This window comes from Acanthopagrus latus, chromosome 7, assembly GCF_904848185.1.
Source record: "Acanthopagrus latus isolate v.2019 chromosome 7, fAcaLat1.1, whole genome shotgun sequence".
Classification (NCBI taxonomy): Eukaryota; Metazoa; Chordata; class Actinopteri; order Spariformes; family Sparidae; genus Acanthopagrus; species Acanthopagrus latus.
Genome location: NC_051045.1, coordinates 23,216,582 through 23,233,712, shown reverse-complemented (window position 1 = coordinate 23,233,712; position 17,131 = coordinate 23,216,582). Strand labels below are relative to the sequence as shown.

The 17,131-nt window shown below is 40.8% G+C and overlaps 1 protein-coding gene across 4 annotated transcripts in view; it reads left to right on the top strand.

Annotated features, from left to right (window-relative positions):
• mtor (mechanistic target of rapamycin kinase) overlaps positions 1-17,131 on the top strand; it is an 86,509-nt gene that overhangs the window by 46,066 nt on the left and 23,312 nt on the right. For all 4 annotated transcript variants that reach the window (XM_037104324.1, XM_037104323.1, XM_037104321.1 and 1 more), the window contains 6 exons: positions 3,340-3,415; positions 5,600-5,739; positions 9,713-9,813; positions 10,368-10,483; positions 13,806-13,883; positions 14,256-14,363. In XM_037104324.1, the coding sequence (XP_036960219.1) occupies positions 3,340-3,415; positions 5,600-5,739; positions 9,713-9,813; positions 10,368-10,483; positions 13,806-13,883; positions 14,256-14,363 (619 nt within the window). The remainder of the gene's footprint in view (positions 1-3,339; positions 3,416-5,599; positions 5,740-9,712; positions 9,814-10,367; positions 10,484-13,805; positions 13,884-14,255; positions 14,364-17,131) is intronic.

Genomic DNA, 17,131 nt, shown 5'->3' with positions numbered 1-17,131 from the left:
GTGAGTGGAAAGTGATTTATTTCTCTGTAACAGCATGTGTCTACCTGGGCCCTGACTGAAAGATTCAGTCACCATTTCTTATTAAGGTATGACTAAAACATATGCGATGACTGTACATGTTTTAATAGTTAAAAACCAAATACAAGGTATGAGTCTGTAAAAGGTGATTGTTTTTCTTTCTCCTCTGGTCAGAGGTATTTGAATAGCAATGGTTCAGTGCTCTGTTTTTGTAATAGAGGGAGCTATAAAAATTCACAGTCAAAGTGAGCTGAAAGACAAAACTGTTTGTTCTGTATTTGGCAAAGGACACGGCCAACTGGTATGCAACGTGTCTGCATGTGTCCTGTAAAATATGTTATATAATTCGTCTTGGGCTTTTTTGTTTACATTACAGTCTACAGACTGGACTTATGCATTTAAAAACATGTATTAAGATCTTCCTTTCTTACCTTTCATGACTTCTGTGGAAAAGAGCTGCATGCTAACCTCATTCAGGGTTTAGGATTAAACCTTAGAGAAATCTGATGCAGGATACACAGCACATTGTCTGAATTTCATGGCAAGGTATAATAAATCATGACGGTTTTACAGCTGATAGAACTTAAGCTCCAGCTCTTTTCAGTGACTTGTCCATGTCTCACGTGAGCAAATCAGGGTTAAGTTCCAGTTAGGAAGTGATACTTGTGGCACTGCACAAGAGAGTGTTCTGACAGTTTTTCAAGACATTTTCTGCTTTCTAATAGTTTGATGGAGTTTTTACTTCAGGAGAACGCTATGTGAGCCCTGTCATCTGGATGCGCTTAGACTGTGTGTGCTTGGAGCTGGCAGCCAGATGGCTTCAGCTGAGGGACAATGAAATCTCCAGGGTCCAAAGGAGAGAAGGCCCTTATTCTGATCTGTCTCCTCAGATGAAACCACATCTGGGCAGCTTTAGCATACCTCTGCACTGGAAGTTTGTGTGTGGTGGGACACAAAGGCCTTGCAGTCCGTCGCTGTTTGGTGTTTGAACGTTGATAATTTGACAACAAGTGGTAATTTGTAGGTCCAGTTTAAATGAACAGATATACATAACATACCTGTGTGGTATCATCAGTCAGTATGTTAGTCAGAATACTGGATGTGTTGTAGTTGTGTTTATTGGAGACTGGGATCATTGTTTTAATTGGCTGCTATAATGATGCGTGGCACTCTATCAAGCCCAGTCAGAGTCACAGACAAATGCTTATTTACCGAAATGAGCTCACTTTCTTGTGTTATACAACCATGGTCTGTTGCGTTTGATTTCCCTTGTGTCCCTAAGTCTCGCACCCTTCGTCATCTGTTTACACCAGCTTCTTTTGAAATATCCCTTGAAATATAGTTTGTGAACTGACGATATTCATTGTCACGTAAGAGCCAAAGATATAAAGGATGTCTTGCGTAACTATTTTATGATTGATGTTCGATCCTGTCATAAGTCTTCGGCATTTCTCCAGTCATTCAGCCCAGAACTTTAAATCTGTCCACTCCACAGTGTTGATTGATTCGTCTGGCATTTTGACATGAAACAGCCTCCCAATTAGTAGACAGTCCGCTAAGTGCTGTGGAAGGGACTAACGAGCCAATCAGTGCCACGGGCAGGACTAATGACTTCATCAGGCTATTGTCAAGCATTATCAACCCATGCGCCAGAGTAATAACAGCAATGGCGAGATAGATGCAGCTTTAACATAGATGGCACGGCAGTCATCAGTATTTCTGACATTGTAGTTTGCATCTATTTTGCTCCATTACGTTGGCTTGGCCACATGTCTGTTTAAAATTTCTTGATATTCAGGCAGATACTTTGGTGGCTAGTGATTGGTTAAAGAAAATGAATCCCCGTCTCCCCCCAAAAATCTGTCGGAGGCAATGTTGGACTGAAGATGGAAACTAGGTGTAAAAAGTTGACAATTCAGTCAGAATTGGGGTTTTTTTTTTTGTTTTTTTTTGTACTTCTTTATCTGCTTATTACTTCAGAATCCAGTAACAATGTTCTTTTACACATTGAAAATTGATCCAAATCAGTTCCACACAGATTTTAAATTGTTAAGTAAAAACAGCTTACTTGTATGAGATCCCTGTTTGCGTCAGAATGCTAAATTTTGGTTTTGGAGTCAGTGTTCGTAGAGAGTAAGTCTTTCCTTAGGCACATTGGCCTATTGGTGCATGATTACAAAAGCAACTCAGAGCACTGAGTCCCTGAAGTCGGCATACACTTTTGAAAAGTTCCTTGTCGTGGTTTTCTTCTAACGTTGTAGAAGATAGCTCCTGTTGTGTTTAGTTGTTATTTTACCTGTCATCATGCATGTCTGCACCAGCAGCTCCCTGCGCTTTGGCATTACCACTTGCTGTGCCATTTCATCACATTTTCTGGCCTTTGACCTTGTGTCAAACCAAGTTTCTGACATATATGCTCAGGTATCCTTCATCAACATAAGCCCGCTGTCCTCAGGAACTCCACTGCATACCAGCCCTCTTCAAACGCTACATTTTACAGATGTATTGGCTGTGGCTGCACTCAGGTTTTGCACTTGAGGAAATATAATAGACTTGCGGTACATTTGAGTGTTTCCAGATGTGGTGGCGGTGCGGGTGACTGGAAGATGTACAAACGGGAATTGTGGTGTCTTGACAGATAACTCATCTTTTGTCAAACAAGCATGACAAATGTCACTAGGTGCATTTGCCTTTCACAATAAACACTGTGCTGTGAGAGGAAACATTTGTTTTACCTTTCCAAAATGCACTGAGGCATGTTTCTAAGTTGACTTAGTTTGCAATAATAAGACTTTTTTTGAAGACACATGGATGGCACAGGGATATAATTCTCACCGCCACCACTGGAGAAACCCAAGGTCTACTGTCTGTTAGTGATTCCCCTTACTTAGGTCTATATTCTACTGATCTCAGTTAGCGGTGTTTGTGGTTGGAAATCCAGTGAAGGATAACAACACTTGACACCTATTGATTGGATGGCACCTGCACCTAGGTGGGTGGGTGGGAACTGGGAGTCCTATGACCTCCCGGGGTCAGCAGTGGAGTTAACAGCGAAATGTGTATAATCGCTCTAAACCAGGATGTACAAAGCTACCATCAGGTTTTGTACTGTAATTGTACAATAAGTTGCTATGGTAAGCATGTTGGACCTCCCAAAAAGCGTTGCCATTTGCCTGCATTTAGGTGCCAATAGAAGCTGCATCTTCCATACACATTGTTTACATACTACACTGAACCAAAGACTTTCTTTGTAGTGTATTTTTCCAAGTTTTGTGCTCAAAAGGTCTAACAACTTGTTTTTATTTTTGTCACATCTTCCAGCATCAACAATAAACTGCAGCAGCCAGAAGCAGCATCTGGGGTACTAGAGTATGCAATGAAGCATTTTGGAGAGCTGGTAAGTGCTTTTTTCTCCCTTTGGTCATTTTTTACGCCTCCAATCAAAATGTGAACCTACATTTTTAACCTTATTTATCAAACACTGGGTCAAAAAACAAGGCTCTTTCCCTTTGGTGGGACCACTGTTCTGGCACAGCCAGGGGTTATGCTGCAGAGGCATCCTGCAAAAGACAGGTTTTTCATCAGAAAATATTTAGTCTTGTTAAACCTTTAATGAAGCTCAGTTCCACATCATCTGGCCACACATTATACAAGTCTTGTGGAGTTTTGAATTGTACTCTTAGTGGATTGTATTGAATGTGGTCTTTTGTCTGCATACACAGTTTAACATGGGGATGAGGGTCATTTGAGACACATACCCCCAGAGCACCCTGTTCTCAATGTGCAGCATGTGTAAAAACCCATCTGCTAAGGTGATCAGTTGTCAAGGGCAAGGAGTGGAATGATGGACTTTTTTGTCCAAATCACAGGATGTTTTGCTTCTGGTACATATTTGCACACCTTTTATGTGTTTCTACTTTTGCAAAAAGTACTTCAGACATTTTTTTTGCCACTTTCCACTGTTAAAAGCATATGATGTTTCATACCAAAATATACAAAAGATAATTTCTTCTTAATGACCAGTGGTTTGTACGGTTCCTTAATAGCATCACTTATTATAACTACCTATGTGACTCCTGATAAATGATTCATGTCCAAGTTAAAAGCCACATAATATGTCACTCCTGATTGTTGGCATTGGTATTCATATTGAACAAATGCCTTATTCTTCCTGTATTAGTTGTATTTGCTACATTCAAATCTAAATTGTTTGTTGTTCATTCTTATAATCATGGAGTCATATTTGTGTCTTCAACTTTTGTTCCCTTCCAGTTAATAATCAGGACTAATCATGCCTAGTTTAGTGTTACATAAAGCTTTTAAGTATTTTGTAGATGAACTTGGTCCAATAATTAAATAGCTGTTGGACAGTTGGCATGCATTGGACACCAGCACACTGTTTTTCCACATCAATTACATAAGAGGAAAGACACAGTTTTTGTTCCGACCTGCCTCCGTCTCTAACCAAAATTGCATCGTTTGATGACTGTGGTTTTTGTTTTCTTCTTGACTGGTTGAACCAGGCAGGCTATTTTATCAAAGTAAACCAGTATCAGCCACTGGTTTGATATTGGCAGGTCTTACTTTATTTTAATGAACATGGTCAGTGTAATTTATTCTTTTATTTAAATGATTAAGACAAAACAGCATTTCTATGATCGATGAAACTTGGAAACATTCAACATTGACATCAGAAACTAAATAGTAATTGGGAACAATAGAAATACATTTCTTTAATTAATAGTGATGCACCTAAAAAACCTTGGGGCCATGGAGTTCATCTTATGGGAAAGTGAAGATAGAATACAGTGAAGGAAAAAATCCACAGTTGTTACAAATTCAAGAGTTAAGCTTGTATTTATGACATACTTAATGTATGCGATAAGTGGTGGGAGTATTCAGTAAAATAAACTAGGTATATGTTTTCGAGATGATTTAAAGTCGTTATTTTTTATCCTAAACCCCAGTCGAATATTTTGTTCCCAACCGTTAGGACTCTTATGGATAAAGGTCTTCCCTCATGCCTTTGTGAACTGCCTTTATGTTTCTCTGTGAAAGCACTGTAAAAGTGAAAAGACTCAGTAAAACCAGTTTCACTATGCACCTCCAGGAACCTTGTTTACGAGGTGACCATTTGGAAAGCTTTACTGTGAGAGGATGTGAGGTTTCCCTGTTTAGTATACCAGTCAGGAATCACAAGTAAAGCAAAGGCTGGAAGAGATGTACTCTCGTAATGTAATCATCAGTTGATGTCTCCCAAAATCTCCTCAATACCTAGAAGTCACTTCTAAAGGAAGCTTAGATACAATGGGTCCAAGATTGATCGAGCTGAGAGTCTCTATTTTACCATTTGATATTGAAATAAAAGTTAGATGGGGAAGTCTTTGCGTGACTGTAAATGAAAGAGGAGTGTTCTGGGTTGCCTGGATGGTGTATTTTGGATGTGGATGCCTGTTTTTGTGATCCTTAATGTGAAGCCCTTATTATTTTGATTGTTCATTGTACAGTGGCAATAAACTCTTTAAACTTAAGTATTTCATCTGACTCCCTTCTGCTGTGTTTTTTTTTTTTTTACTGCTAGGAAATCCAAGCCACCTGGTATGAAAAGCTGCATGAGTGGGAAGATGCCCTAGTAGCATACGACAAGAAGATCGACATGAACAAAGAGGATCCAGAACTCATCCTGGGCAGGATGCGCTGCTTAGAGGCCCTGGGAGAATGGTATGTCAGTAGTCACATCTGTTGTGAGTTCAGTGGTGCTGCAACAATTTGTTCAAGTGTTCCAACCTTCGGGTCTCCTATTTATTGATATGTATCTTTATATATAAACACTGATTATTGAGACAGTGTCTGATATTTGCTGACTGCAGAAAGTTTTTTTCTTGCCGTGAGTTTTTTTGTGATTCACTGATGTGATAAAATAGAGGACACATTGCTTTCTACTGTTTTTAACCTTGGCTCTATCGGATAAAGACAGTGTCTGAGGTAGTAAACTTGCTGTGAGCTCTTCCTTCTCCCACTTTTTATTTGCTCATGGTGTGTTGCAGGCCTTTTCCTAATGAGTCCTGACATTAGGCCTTTGATGTTTGGCCGTTGAAAGTGAGAAAACCATTCCTCAATGTTGACTGCAGCAATTTTTCCAGGAAATACGTGATTAGGCGTCCAATGCTAGTTAGAGACGCCGCCACTCCAGTGACATTTCACCACAGCTCAATTCCATAATGATTGCCTCCGTTCAAAGAACATGTTTAGGGAAAAAGAAAGTCAGAAGATGTCAGACAGATCCAAATATGTCTATCGTCATAGAGCTCGTGACGTTAAGCAGATGTTAATTTGCTTATGTAACCTGCTGTCCTTGTGCTATTGTTGTATACACTCTGATTCACTTCACAAAAAAATGAGTCAATCATTTTACAAGAAAAAGACTCAGCTGCACAGAGAGTCTGTGTTTGTGTTTTGTTGGGGAGGGCTTGGGGATGATATAACTGTTAAGCAGGACATGAGTTAAAGGTGATCAGACTTCAAGAACACACCGTTCCCTGTTAAGATGAAGGGATATTTTAGCTGACGTCTCTGTGCTAATACAAACCTGGTCAGAGATTGTTAAAAGTACTACTAATGTTTTGATATTCAGACTCAAACCATAGTTGGGTATTGGACAGCTTTGAAGCAACCATGAGTCTAGAATCTCCATCATTAGTTTTGATAATCAAGGGGTTTGACAATTTTTTGTAAGCAAACTTAGAATAAGCTAAGTCATCATTGCAGCAATGGTTGGGCATGATGTGTTAGTCTCAAATTGTGTCCAGAGTGAGTGTTTAGGCAATGTTGTCCAAACACTGATCCATTTTATACCTGACAAATGCTGCTACTTGGCACTTAACCTCAGGCATGCCACTATTTTGTTTAATTTGAAAAGTATATAACAAAAATAACAGCGTTTCAAGGTTGATTTTGGAGAAGACTTTGTTTTTTCAGTACACACGATAGCCTTAAGTATGGAAACACATGGAGATTAAAAAATAAAGCATCCTGCACTATTTGGGTGGATAAAGAGAGTCGATTCAGGGAACAATTTAATCCAGTATACCAGGATGTCAACTCATGGTATCAAGCAGTAGTTATCTTATTACCCCTGCCAAGGAGGTTGTGTTTTTGCTGTGTCTAATTGTTTTTTGGCTGGATGGTTGGTTTGTCAGCAGGATTACACAGTAACTACATAATGGATTCCCATGAAACTTGGCTAGAGGATGGTCGTGGCCCAAAATAGACCACATTAATTTTTGATGTGGATCAGGATGGAAGGGATGGATCCAGGATTCTTTCTCACTTTCTTTAACATTGTGAGATGGGGCATTTCTCAACATTTTTGTTGATTTCTCAGGCATTAATGCATGGATCTTGATGGAAGATGAGGTGTATTTAAGTATCTGGTATCTATGATTGAGTGCAGTTTGATGCAGATCAAAATAAAAATATGGATCTAGCGGATTTAAGTTCTTGATATCAGATTTGATTTGATTTAAATGAAGGGGATTTTTGGGCGTTGTCAGAGGTATGTGCTCCACAGAGCTCTATTGAGTGCCATTTTAGTGTTACTGTATAATGCTAGTATGTTACTGTACATGCCCTGCATACCCACAGCCTTGTTCTTACTCACAATGGCTCCTGTTCTGGTCGATTATTCAGTAGAAATTCCAGAGATGTGAATGATGGTCCTCTGAGTCAAATTATAGCTTGAGCTGTCCTTCCTCTGTGCTCTGTGTTTGTCTGCTGTAGTAACACGTACGACCAGTGTGTCAGAGCTTTTTGTACTTGTTGCTTTCATGTTATACGATAGGCAGGCAGCTGCAGAATGGCTTCAGTTTGCTGACCTCGACCCAAACCTGCCTCTGACTTTCTGGCTGTCCATCCTGCTTCCCTCCCTCCTCTAAACTCACTCTAACATCCTGCCTGTAAAACACGTGTGGTGGGTTTGATCTTCTGCATAATGCTGCACTGATTATTGTTAATGAGGAATTAGTCTTGGTTAGATGCACCTGACCTCAACCGGAACATCCCTCTGTTTTGCCAGGATGCTGGATTTTATCATACTTGTGGGACGGTGATTAAGGATGTTCATCTTCAGGAACAAATGAAGAAATAAATAAAGGCAGATGTGATGGAAACTTAGTCTTATCTCATTCTCATCCATGGCCAAAAGTACTCTGCTATTGTTGTGAAGTGTCCTCATTTGTTGTCAACAAAGCAAAGGAAATGTACATTTTGTGTCTTGACTGGAGGTGCAAGATATATTTCAGCCTGATGAACCTGCCGTATATTGGGTATTGAGGAATGACTAACAGTACATCAGCTATGTATTGGTAGTGGTAAAATTATAGGTGATATTTATAGACTATAATATGAAACCAAGTTGCTTAATGGAGGTGGTATGTACTTCTACAATAATGCTGGGATTAGACTGGACAAATTCAGGCCCATTTTCATACAGTTTGTTTGTGGTCATGAATGCACAGTGATGTTGTATCTGGGATGCTCCATTTTTTTGTATCTATCTGCCTAGTTTGTCATCTCCTACGATGTCTTCCTTGATGTTGACCCGTAGGATGACAGAGTGCCCTGACATGTATAAGTAAACATGGCAAAGAGCAAGAGGGATGTTGCTGTCAGGTGGAATAGTGAAATAGAGGAACAGTTCATTGAGCCAGTGTAATGAATTTGACATTTACACATTTGTAAACTTACGTAAAGTTCTCTCTGAAGGACAACCAGTCCATGCTGCCCTCTTCTTGAGACCCAGAGTTCCACAGTGTTTTTTTTCTTTTTCATTTTTGTGTTTGAGCTCAAGACTGCTAACATTAAACACAGCACGATGGTAGCCATGATTGACAGTTCCTGTCCCTCCTCCCCGATGACCTGTGAACTTGTGGAGGGTTGTGAACAGTTGCAAGAATTGATGATTCCACTGATGCACTGCGGTTGCTTAATCTGACATAGTGATCATTGTCAACAACATAAATAATGCGTAGTCTAATCCGGAGCCGGAGGAGGAGGAGGAGGAATACATATCCCTCAAGGGTTCAAAGAGGAAGCAAAAACTCTAGAAGTTTTTACACAATAAATCTTATTGTAACTTTGTAACTAATATTATAATCATCCATTTTTCATAACGATGTGTAAGCTTTCTTTTCTTCTTTTTGCCTTCAAGTATGCATAAACAGATCAGACTTTGGAAAAGCCTTTTTTTATCAGTACAGTATACTTTTGCTATACTTTCTACTAGTTATTAAAATTGAAATAGATTTTTAAACAACACAGCATCACTGTTGTTATCAAATTCATGTTACTGAGTCAAGAATAAGTGCTTCACTTCTGTCCACCTATAGCTGAACTTCTTCATGTTCTGCAGAAGAATAACGTTCCATTTACCGTGTGTGTGTTCTGGGTTTGGCCATAAAAATACCAGCATTTTTTCACACAGATGTCAGACACCAAGTGACATGCAAATCATTTTATATGGCACTGCACTGAATCCTTCCATGTAGTCTTACTGCATACCACCCTAATTACCTGATTAACAACAGAACCTGATGATGGCTGAAATCAGTTTCTGATTAACTGATGTCATCACTGTAAACATGGGCGTGGATTTGCTTTTTGTACCCTCTGAAGTCTGTGGTTAATGTTTTCGCAGGGGCCAGTTGCACCAGCAGTGCTGTGAGGAGTGGACGCTGGTGAGCGAGGAAACCCAGGCCAAGATGGCTCGTATGGCTGCCGCTGCAGCCTGGGGTCTAGGTAACCATTCAAATACTTAATATTCGATTAGAAAGAACAATATGGTAGCACCCAGCAGAGTTTCATGCATGGAACATTGGGGCCAGCTGCTGTCTGACTCAACAGTACAATCAAATTGAGCAGCGATGAAAACAGTAACAGCGCCTTGCCAAGCCCCCCTCGCATCACCAGATGAGAACAGTATCCAGTCATAACATTGACATATCGTTACGTGCAATGGTGGAGAAAAGCAGGGACCACACCGCAGAGGCTCCCTCTGAGGTTTGCGATCTGCGCTTTGACTTTCCAAATTTAATCATGAGCCCTGAGAAGATGCCCAACCAGCAGGCTCGTCTATCTGAAGACTCCGACAACTTTATTGTTGTCGTTGGGAAGCAAAATGTTGAAGATGCAGTCATTTATATTATGGCATGCTGATGTGGAGTGTGACGAACTGCCAAAATTCAATCTGCCTCAGTCTTGCCAGACTTGATTACAGGACATTCCAGTAACTATAAAAACTCCTGTTTTAGCATATGTTTGTGCTTTTCTTAACTTAATTTTTGTCTCCACAGGGCACTGGGACAGCATGGAGGAGTACACATGTATGATTCCAAGAGACACACATGATGGTGCTTTTTATAGAGCAGTCCTTGCCCTGCATCAGGACCTCTTCTCATTGGCCCAGCAGGTGGGTTACAATACCACTCACATATACACCCAGTGCCACAGATTTCCCCCCATTCGATGTACATAAAAGTCTATATATTTTTAGAAAACATCTCATAAAGACATGCCACGTGGGATTTCGGCTAACCTCTGGCTTCTGGAACTTTCATTAGTCTTTATAGCAATGTATGAAAAGTCCAAATATTGGAAACCTAAACTGCAAAGAAACATAAAAAAGGCTTTACAGCTATTCCAGACGGGATCGAATTGCCCCATCAGCACAGGCTTTTCATTAAAAGAAAGAAAGAGCACAAGGTTTGTTTGTTTTTTTTTTTCTTTTACAATGTGCTACCTCCTCGGTGTGGAAATGTTATGTAACTCTTGGAATTGTAAATCATTGCAGTATTCAGCCTCAAACAAATAAAGGGCTTGTCACGTCTCCCGTCCTGCCTGTCAACAAGGTCTGGTGGAGGTCAGGGTGGTGTTTTCCTCATTTGATGGAAGTTGGTGTATTAGATGAGCTCACGGTCCCCGAGGATGGATCCGTTCGAGGCGGATGCCAGTGCGTCTAACGAATGCAAGCTCCAGCACTGACACCAGTAAACACCTGCTACTCTAATTTCCCCTGGACTCATCCTCCAAGCCCTTTTTTTTTCACCGCAAAGCCTGGGAGAGCTGCTCTGTGTGCCCCTTCATCCCTCCACAGCCAACCCCCTCCTCTAATTTGGAGATTAGATCCAGGTGTGGCCTATACGATTCTACATCAGCTGAATAGGGAAAGCAGACTTTTGAGTCTTGGCGACAATGAGGCCGCTCACAATGAACGAAGAGAGCAATGAGAAGCAGATGGAGCGAGGGTGAAAGCTTAAATGTCAACATGAGCTCAGTCTAGTCTTCCGGATGTGGTTGGTAATCCTCGCACTTATGTTCTTTTGATTCCATCGGGCTGTTCCTTTCCTCCCTCTGTACCCCCAACAACCAGACATGTGCTGCAGGAATCTCGACATGCGTCTTTGTGAGGGTTTCAGGTTACTTTGCTGTATAAATCTTATTGTTTGGTCTGTTCCAGCGATGATGTGTAGACACAGCAGTCTAAGCAGTCTGTGCCAAGATTCATGATACATCCAGTCCTCCGGTCTGTGTTTGATTTTGTCATGGTTTTGACAAACCAGAGCCCTTCTTTTGAGTTCACAGTCATGTTTGGGCTTTGCTTCCAGTTTCCTCTTGGGGTTCATTTGGCTCCAGCCGTTCACGGACAGGCCTTCATACAACACTGTAATGATAAAGTAGTATCAGTGGACCTCAACCTATGCAAGAACGTAAGTGCAACCTTTATGTAAAAGAATGGAAGATAGGGTCACGGTTTGTTTGTGCTGCCAGAAGCCAGACACTGCATTTATCAGGAGTCGTCTGGACTGCACATTTCCCATGAGGCCCCAGCGCAGTAATTCAGGAGTAAACAGGACCCTAACCGAGTGGAGGCTGTAAAGAAGCAGCCTCATTGTCACGTCGTCCCAGCCACTCTCCCATAAGCCCACCTCTTGTTGTGCATGCCTGAAGAGGTGTTGGTGCACGCCATTCCTTCTTTCCCTCCCCGCAAAAAAAATAATTGGTGGGAGTCGGTCTGAAACAGCTGTGTGTCCCGGCCTCAGAGAACTTCCTCAGTTATCCTCCCTCATTTTACCTTCCCACTAATAACAGTTCCCAAAAACATTGGGTTTAGAAGCCCACGAAACCAGCACGTTTTCAGCCACAATACTTGTGTCCTTGTTTGTCCCTTTTGCCGCTCTGGATCGGGTCTTTCTTCACTTACTGTTTTTCCACCGCTTAGGCTGCACACTGGTGATGGAATGTCTGCAGTGTCCTTGAATTTCTGTTAGGAAAAGTCAGGGAACTGGAATTTCACAAGGAGTCAGTAATATACACTAATATACCCCAAAACCAGGAAGGTAGGAAAAACATTTTCAGAGCATGAATGGAGTCTGACAGTTAGGTGAACATTATGAAAGGATTTCATGATTTGCATCATTGTCAAGACAGTAACTATGACTAACAGCCCCTATTTTCAATTCTCCTTATCATCCTCCATCCCCTCTCCCTTTATCTGATTGTGTATACAAATTCAGGCTGCATGTGACAGCCGCAAACCATGGTTACATAATTTTCATGCTGCTGCTTTTGACAGTTCATTTACCTCTCCTCATAAAACACTTGGCACTCAGCAGTGCATCAAACCATTTTGCTACACAAGCAGGCGTTCTAGCCCTCGTTGCTCTAATGTGTTACCGTTGGCCGCATTTAAGTGAAAAGGGTGTGTGCAGCAAGCAAAAACACGACTTCATTTGTTCCCTGAAAGTGTTTTTATTCCCTGGGATTGGTTCAGTCATGGCTGTTCTAGTTTTTTTTTAGGGGGGGGAGTGTCTGTGTGTCATGGTGCATGCTAGAGTCATGCTATCTTTACATTATTGCTACTTTTAGCTTTACTGAAGAGTTATTGGGATATTAACTAATTTAATCATGACTTTTAACCAGTGTGTCTCACTATAGATTTTTCTAAACATGTAAACCCAAGTATAGAATTTATTTTTTATTTTTTCACCTTTCAGATGTTGTGGTAGGAGGACTCTGATGCAAAATTTAAAGCTGTCATTTTAGCTAACTTCATGTCTGTTTTGCCACTTGCAGTCCCCTCCCTTTTCTCCATGTCACCTCATAAAGCCGCATCAGTAATCACCAAACAGGAGGAGGATCCTGCTCTCTGTACGTTCACAAGCAGACAGGACCCCCTCTTTATGGAGATCTCTGTCCTGATTGGATGAAGTGGGCAGGGATACCAGAAAATGAGTTCATCTTTTACTGCATGAGCAGGAGGAGGAGAGACATGGGTTGCCAGCCAAACACTCTGTAACAGTGATACTGTTTGAATATAGAGCTATTTAACACTTGAATATCACTTACCCAGCTTACCAAGTGCTCAGGGGAATGATGTAATAACACATCGTTGGCCCTTGTTGGGAGAAACATTTTGGTATTGCTACTGCACACATATACTAAACAACACAAGCCTTTCACTTGCTTAAATCTTGATACATCCAGTCCAGAAAACAAAGAGATGATCTTTAAGGAAAGTGTGCAGGTTGTGTGAGTTCATGGTCAAACTGACCAGTAAAACACATTTACTAACCAATAGCAATGCGAGTATAATCAATAGGTTCCACCAACTATGTAAATGTGGTTTAAAAAAATACACAATTTTCTTTCAGGCTAGCCAAAATTGATGCGTGTAACTTTGCAACTGTGGGCCTTATGATTACCTTATGATTGTTTTCTACTTTTTTATGTAGTGTATTGACAAAGCAAGAGACCTCCTGGATGCTGAGCTTACAGCGATGGCCGGAGAGAGCTATAGTCGAGCGTACGGGGTAAGTGTTGAGTCCACTGAAATATTCAGCTCTCATTTATATAGCGTTCATATGAGCATAGGAGCATGGCACAGCACTAAAACTTTAGTACAGAGGCAATGTTCTATTGTCTGATGGAGCTTCCTTAGAGTTATCTAAACAAGTCAAGTCATAAGCAGCAGTGCCCCCCTCATACAGGTAAGATTTTCTGACAGATGCCACACAAGAAGGCCTGGTGGGTTGATGAATACATTCAATTTACAAGCTTTAATGATCCCATTATTTTGCATGGAAGTTTTTTTTTATTTGCCCCATCTGGTTCAATATAAATGTTGCAGCCATCACCTAATTAACATGTGGATAAGCATGAATATGTGTGTGTTTGTTCCCTAGGCCATGGTGTCTTGCCAGATGCTGTCAGAGCTCGAGGAAGTGATCCAGTACAAGCTGGTGCCAGAGAGGAGGGACATCATCAGGGAAACATGGTGGGAGAGGCTTCAGGTAACTGCAGTGCATGATAAATGGACATAGGCACGCGCACATGCACACACACACACACACACCTACATACTCATGTGTGGAACTACAAATGTAAAGCAGATGTTGGAAAGGCTACTGTTACTAATGGGAAACATTGCAAGCCAGACACCAAACATTACACACACAAAGGTACAGACCAATGCCCTAGTGTGCGAGGTTCACCATCATGTAGAACTTTGTTTGTTTCTACATGCTTAAGTAAAGTTGTAAAAGAAAAATCATGTTGAGCTCTGGTGACAGTATTTTACGGTGCGTGAAAGTCAGTGATGCAGCCATAAGGCGCTACAATCTGTTCATGTGAGTGTGTTTGTCTACAGAGATTCAGTCACATCTGTAGAATTCCTCATCAACAAAGAAAAAAGTCACAATTGCACATGTCAAAACAGGAAAAGTGTTATATAATATATCCTCAGCACACTGTCCACTGAGGATGTGGACTCAAATCTGTTCTGATGACTTACAGCTTCGCTTGACAGAAAATGAATGACTTGAGATTTGATTTGAAAGTTAAAGACTCATAACTTGACTTGAGACATGATGACTTGTCTGTGTTCATATTATTTTTTCAGTTGTTTCTGTGTGTGTGTTTTTAGTCTGGCTGTCAGTATTTCACTGTTTAAAAAGTCATGGTGGGGTTTTGGATTGAGGAGAAAGAAGAAAGAACAAAGGACTTGATGTCTGCTGTTCACTCTACAGTGTACAAGTGACAAAAGTGGATGTGTGTGGTTTGTCATTACGCTTCTCTGTGGGAGAATGGAGGTGGTCTTAATCTCTGTTGAGTCAAATCTTAATGTTTTGTTTAACGTGTTTATGTTTGTAGTCATGGAGCAGGTTTGCCTATTTGAGAAAACAGCAACAGTCTTACTCCATCATTAGAGTTTACCTCCTCAAAAACACCTTTACAGTTTAAAGTGAAAAAATATATAACGATGCCCTTGCTCTCTTGAATGCATGACCAGAAACTTTTAGGAATATTAAGGGAAAAAACAGCTCAGTTTGTGTAACCCAGACTGTAAACCGATCGAAACCCTTCTTTCTTCCTGAGACTGATTATTATGAGACTGATTACTATTATTATCATTATCATTATTAAATTGTGAATTACAGTGTCGTACATGCCATCAAATGAGACAGGAGCGTGCGTGAAAGAACCACAAATCCACAAGTGGTCGGGAAAAATGCTTCATCTTTGGAATTTGAGACAAATGCCATCAGGCTTAAGATAATACTGTGCGAGACGATCTTTTACTTTGGGCTTTTTTCCAGCTGGATCAAAATGTGCTTGTTTGAAAGACCTCAGCTGTGTATGTTCATGTTGAAGGAGGAATTTAAGTCGGGCAGATAAACTGATAAGCTTTTGATCTGTGATGCAAGCGCGTCTGACTCATCATACCATGGCATCCGAGCTTCTCAGTTTAATACAGCATGTATAATGCAGCTGACCCTCAGTCCCTGTAGGCATTCCTGTCCCTCATATCCTGTTCAGGATACGTGCACATTTTAGAGAATCTTCTCAACCAAAGAAACAAAAAAAAAAAACTGTGTAATCTTTTACCTTAACCACAGCCCTGGAAGATTGTATTTGACTGAAGACTGCATAGGGCTGCCCACAGGGCTCTGCTTTGCTTCCTCCAAAATCAGATCTGTCCACATGAGGAAGTCACAGTGACGGAGATAAAGATAGAAATAATCCAAATTACATGGATTGAAAATCTCAACAGTCAACACAGGAGTAAGACATTTCTTTTTATAAAAATGTCCCTGGCTCCTTTTTAAAATTCCAAAAAGGAGAAAACATAATGGCACAAGATAATGAAGTCAGGTCAGTGAAACAGACACAACTTAAACCTTGAGGTTGGTGCACACATATGAAGCACTTGCGTGTTTGTTTGTTTGTTCTTTGGCTTGATATTAGTCAGCAACAAAATCTTGTCCAAGAGAGAAGACAGTACCGTTTGGTTGGTTGCTTTTACTTGGCTTTAAGAAATGCAAGTCTAACTAATTTCCTGGGGACATTTCAAAAGTTTCTCTAAAATCAGCTTGACCGTTGAATGGAAACTGTTACACACACACTTAATTCCCTGTGCACTAAAATGAAGATACTCTTGATCATCTCGACTTTTTCCATCCACACCAGATGGAGGTTGGTCGGAGGAGGTATTTAGGATCAAGAGGGGTCTTCCTGAGCAAACAGACAGGGCCCATTATAGCAGCAACAGAGCTGGGGCTGTGATGCCTGACAGGTTTCTTCTGTCTATAGTGATTTATTGGAGGCTGACCTCACACATCTGCCAGGGACTCGCTGTATGCACTCCTAAACTCTTTCTCTCCACAACAGTCTCTCCCTCATCAAAGGATTAGAGGTACGCTAAAGAGCGTATGAAAACACTGCACCCCACTGCTTGTGGGTAAATGTATCAGAGTGAGTTCTTACATTTCTCTCCCTGTGAAAACCTGTCTGAATTTTGGACTCTGAGCTGTAGATCGTTGTTGGAGGTGAACAGTTTCTCCTCTACCTTTTACTAATGTGCTCCTGAGCTCCTGTATACACAGATAAAGAATGTGCCTCCCACTTCTGTTGTGCTGATTCTAAAATGTGTTATCAAAATATATATTTCATGAATACATCACATGTATGTGTGACACTCTGATATGATTTCTGTTCACAGTCTCACAGCTTAACAGACCCTTCACTGGCTAGCGCTCAAAATAACAGATAAAGAAATTCC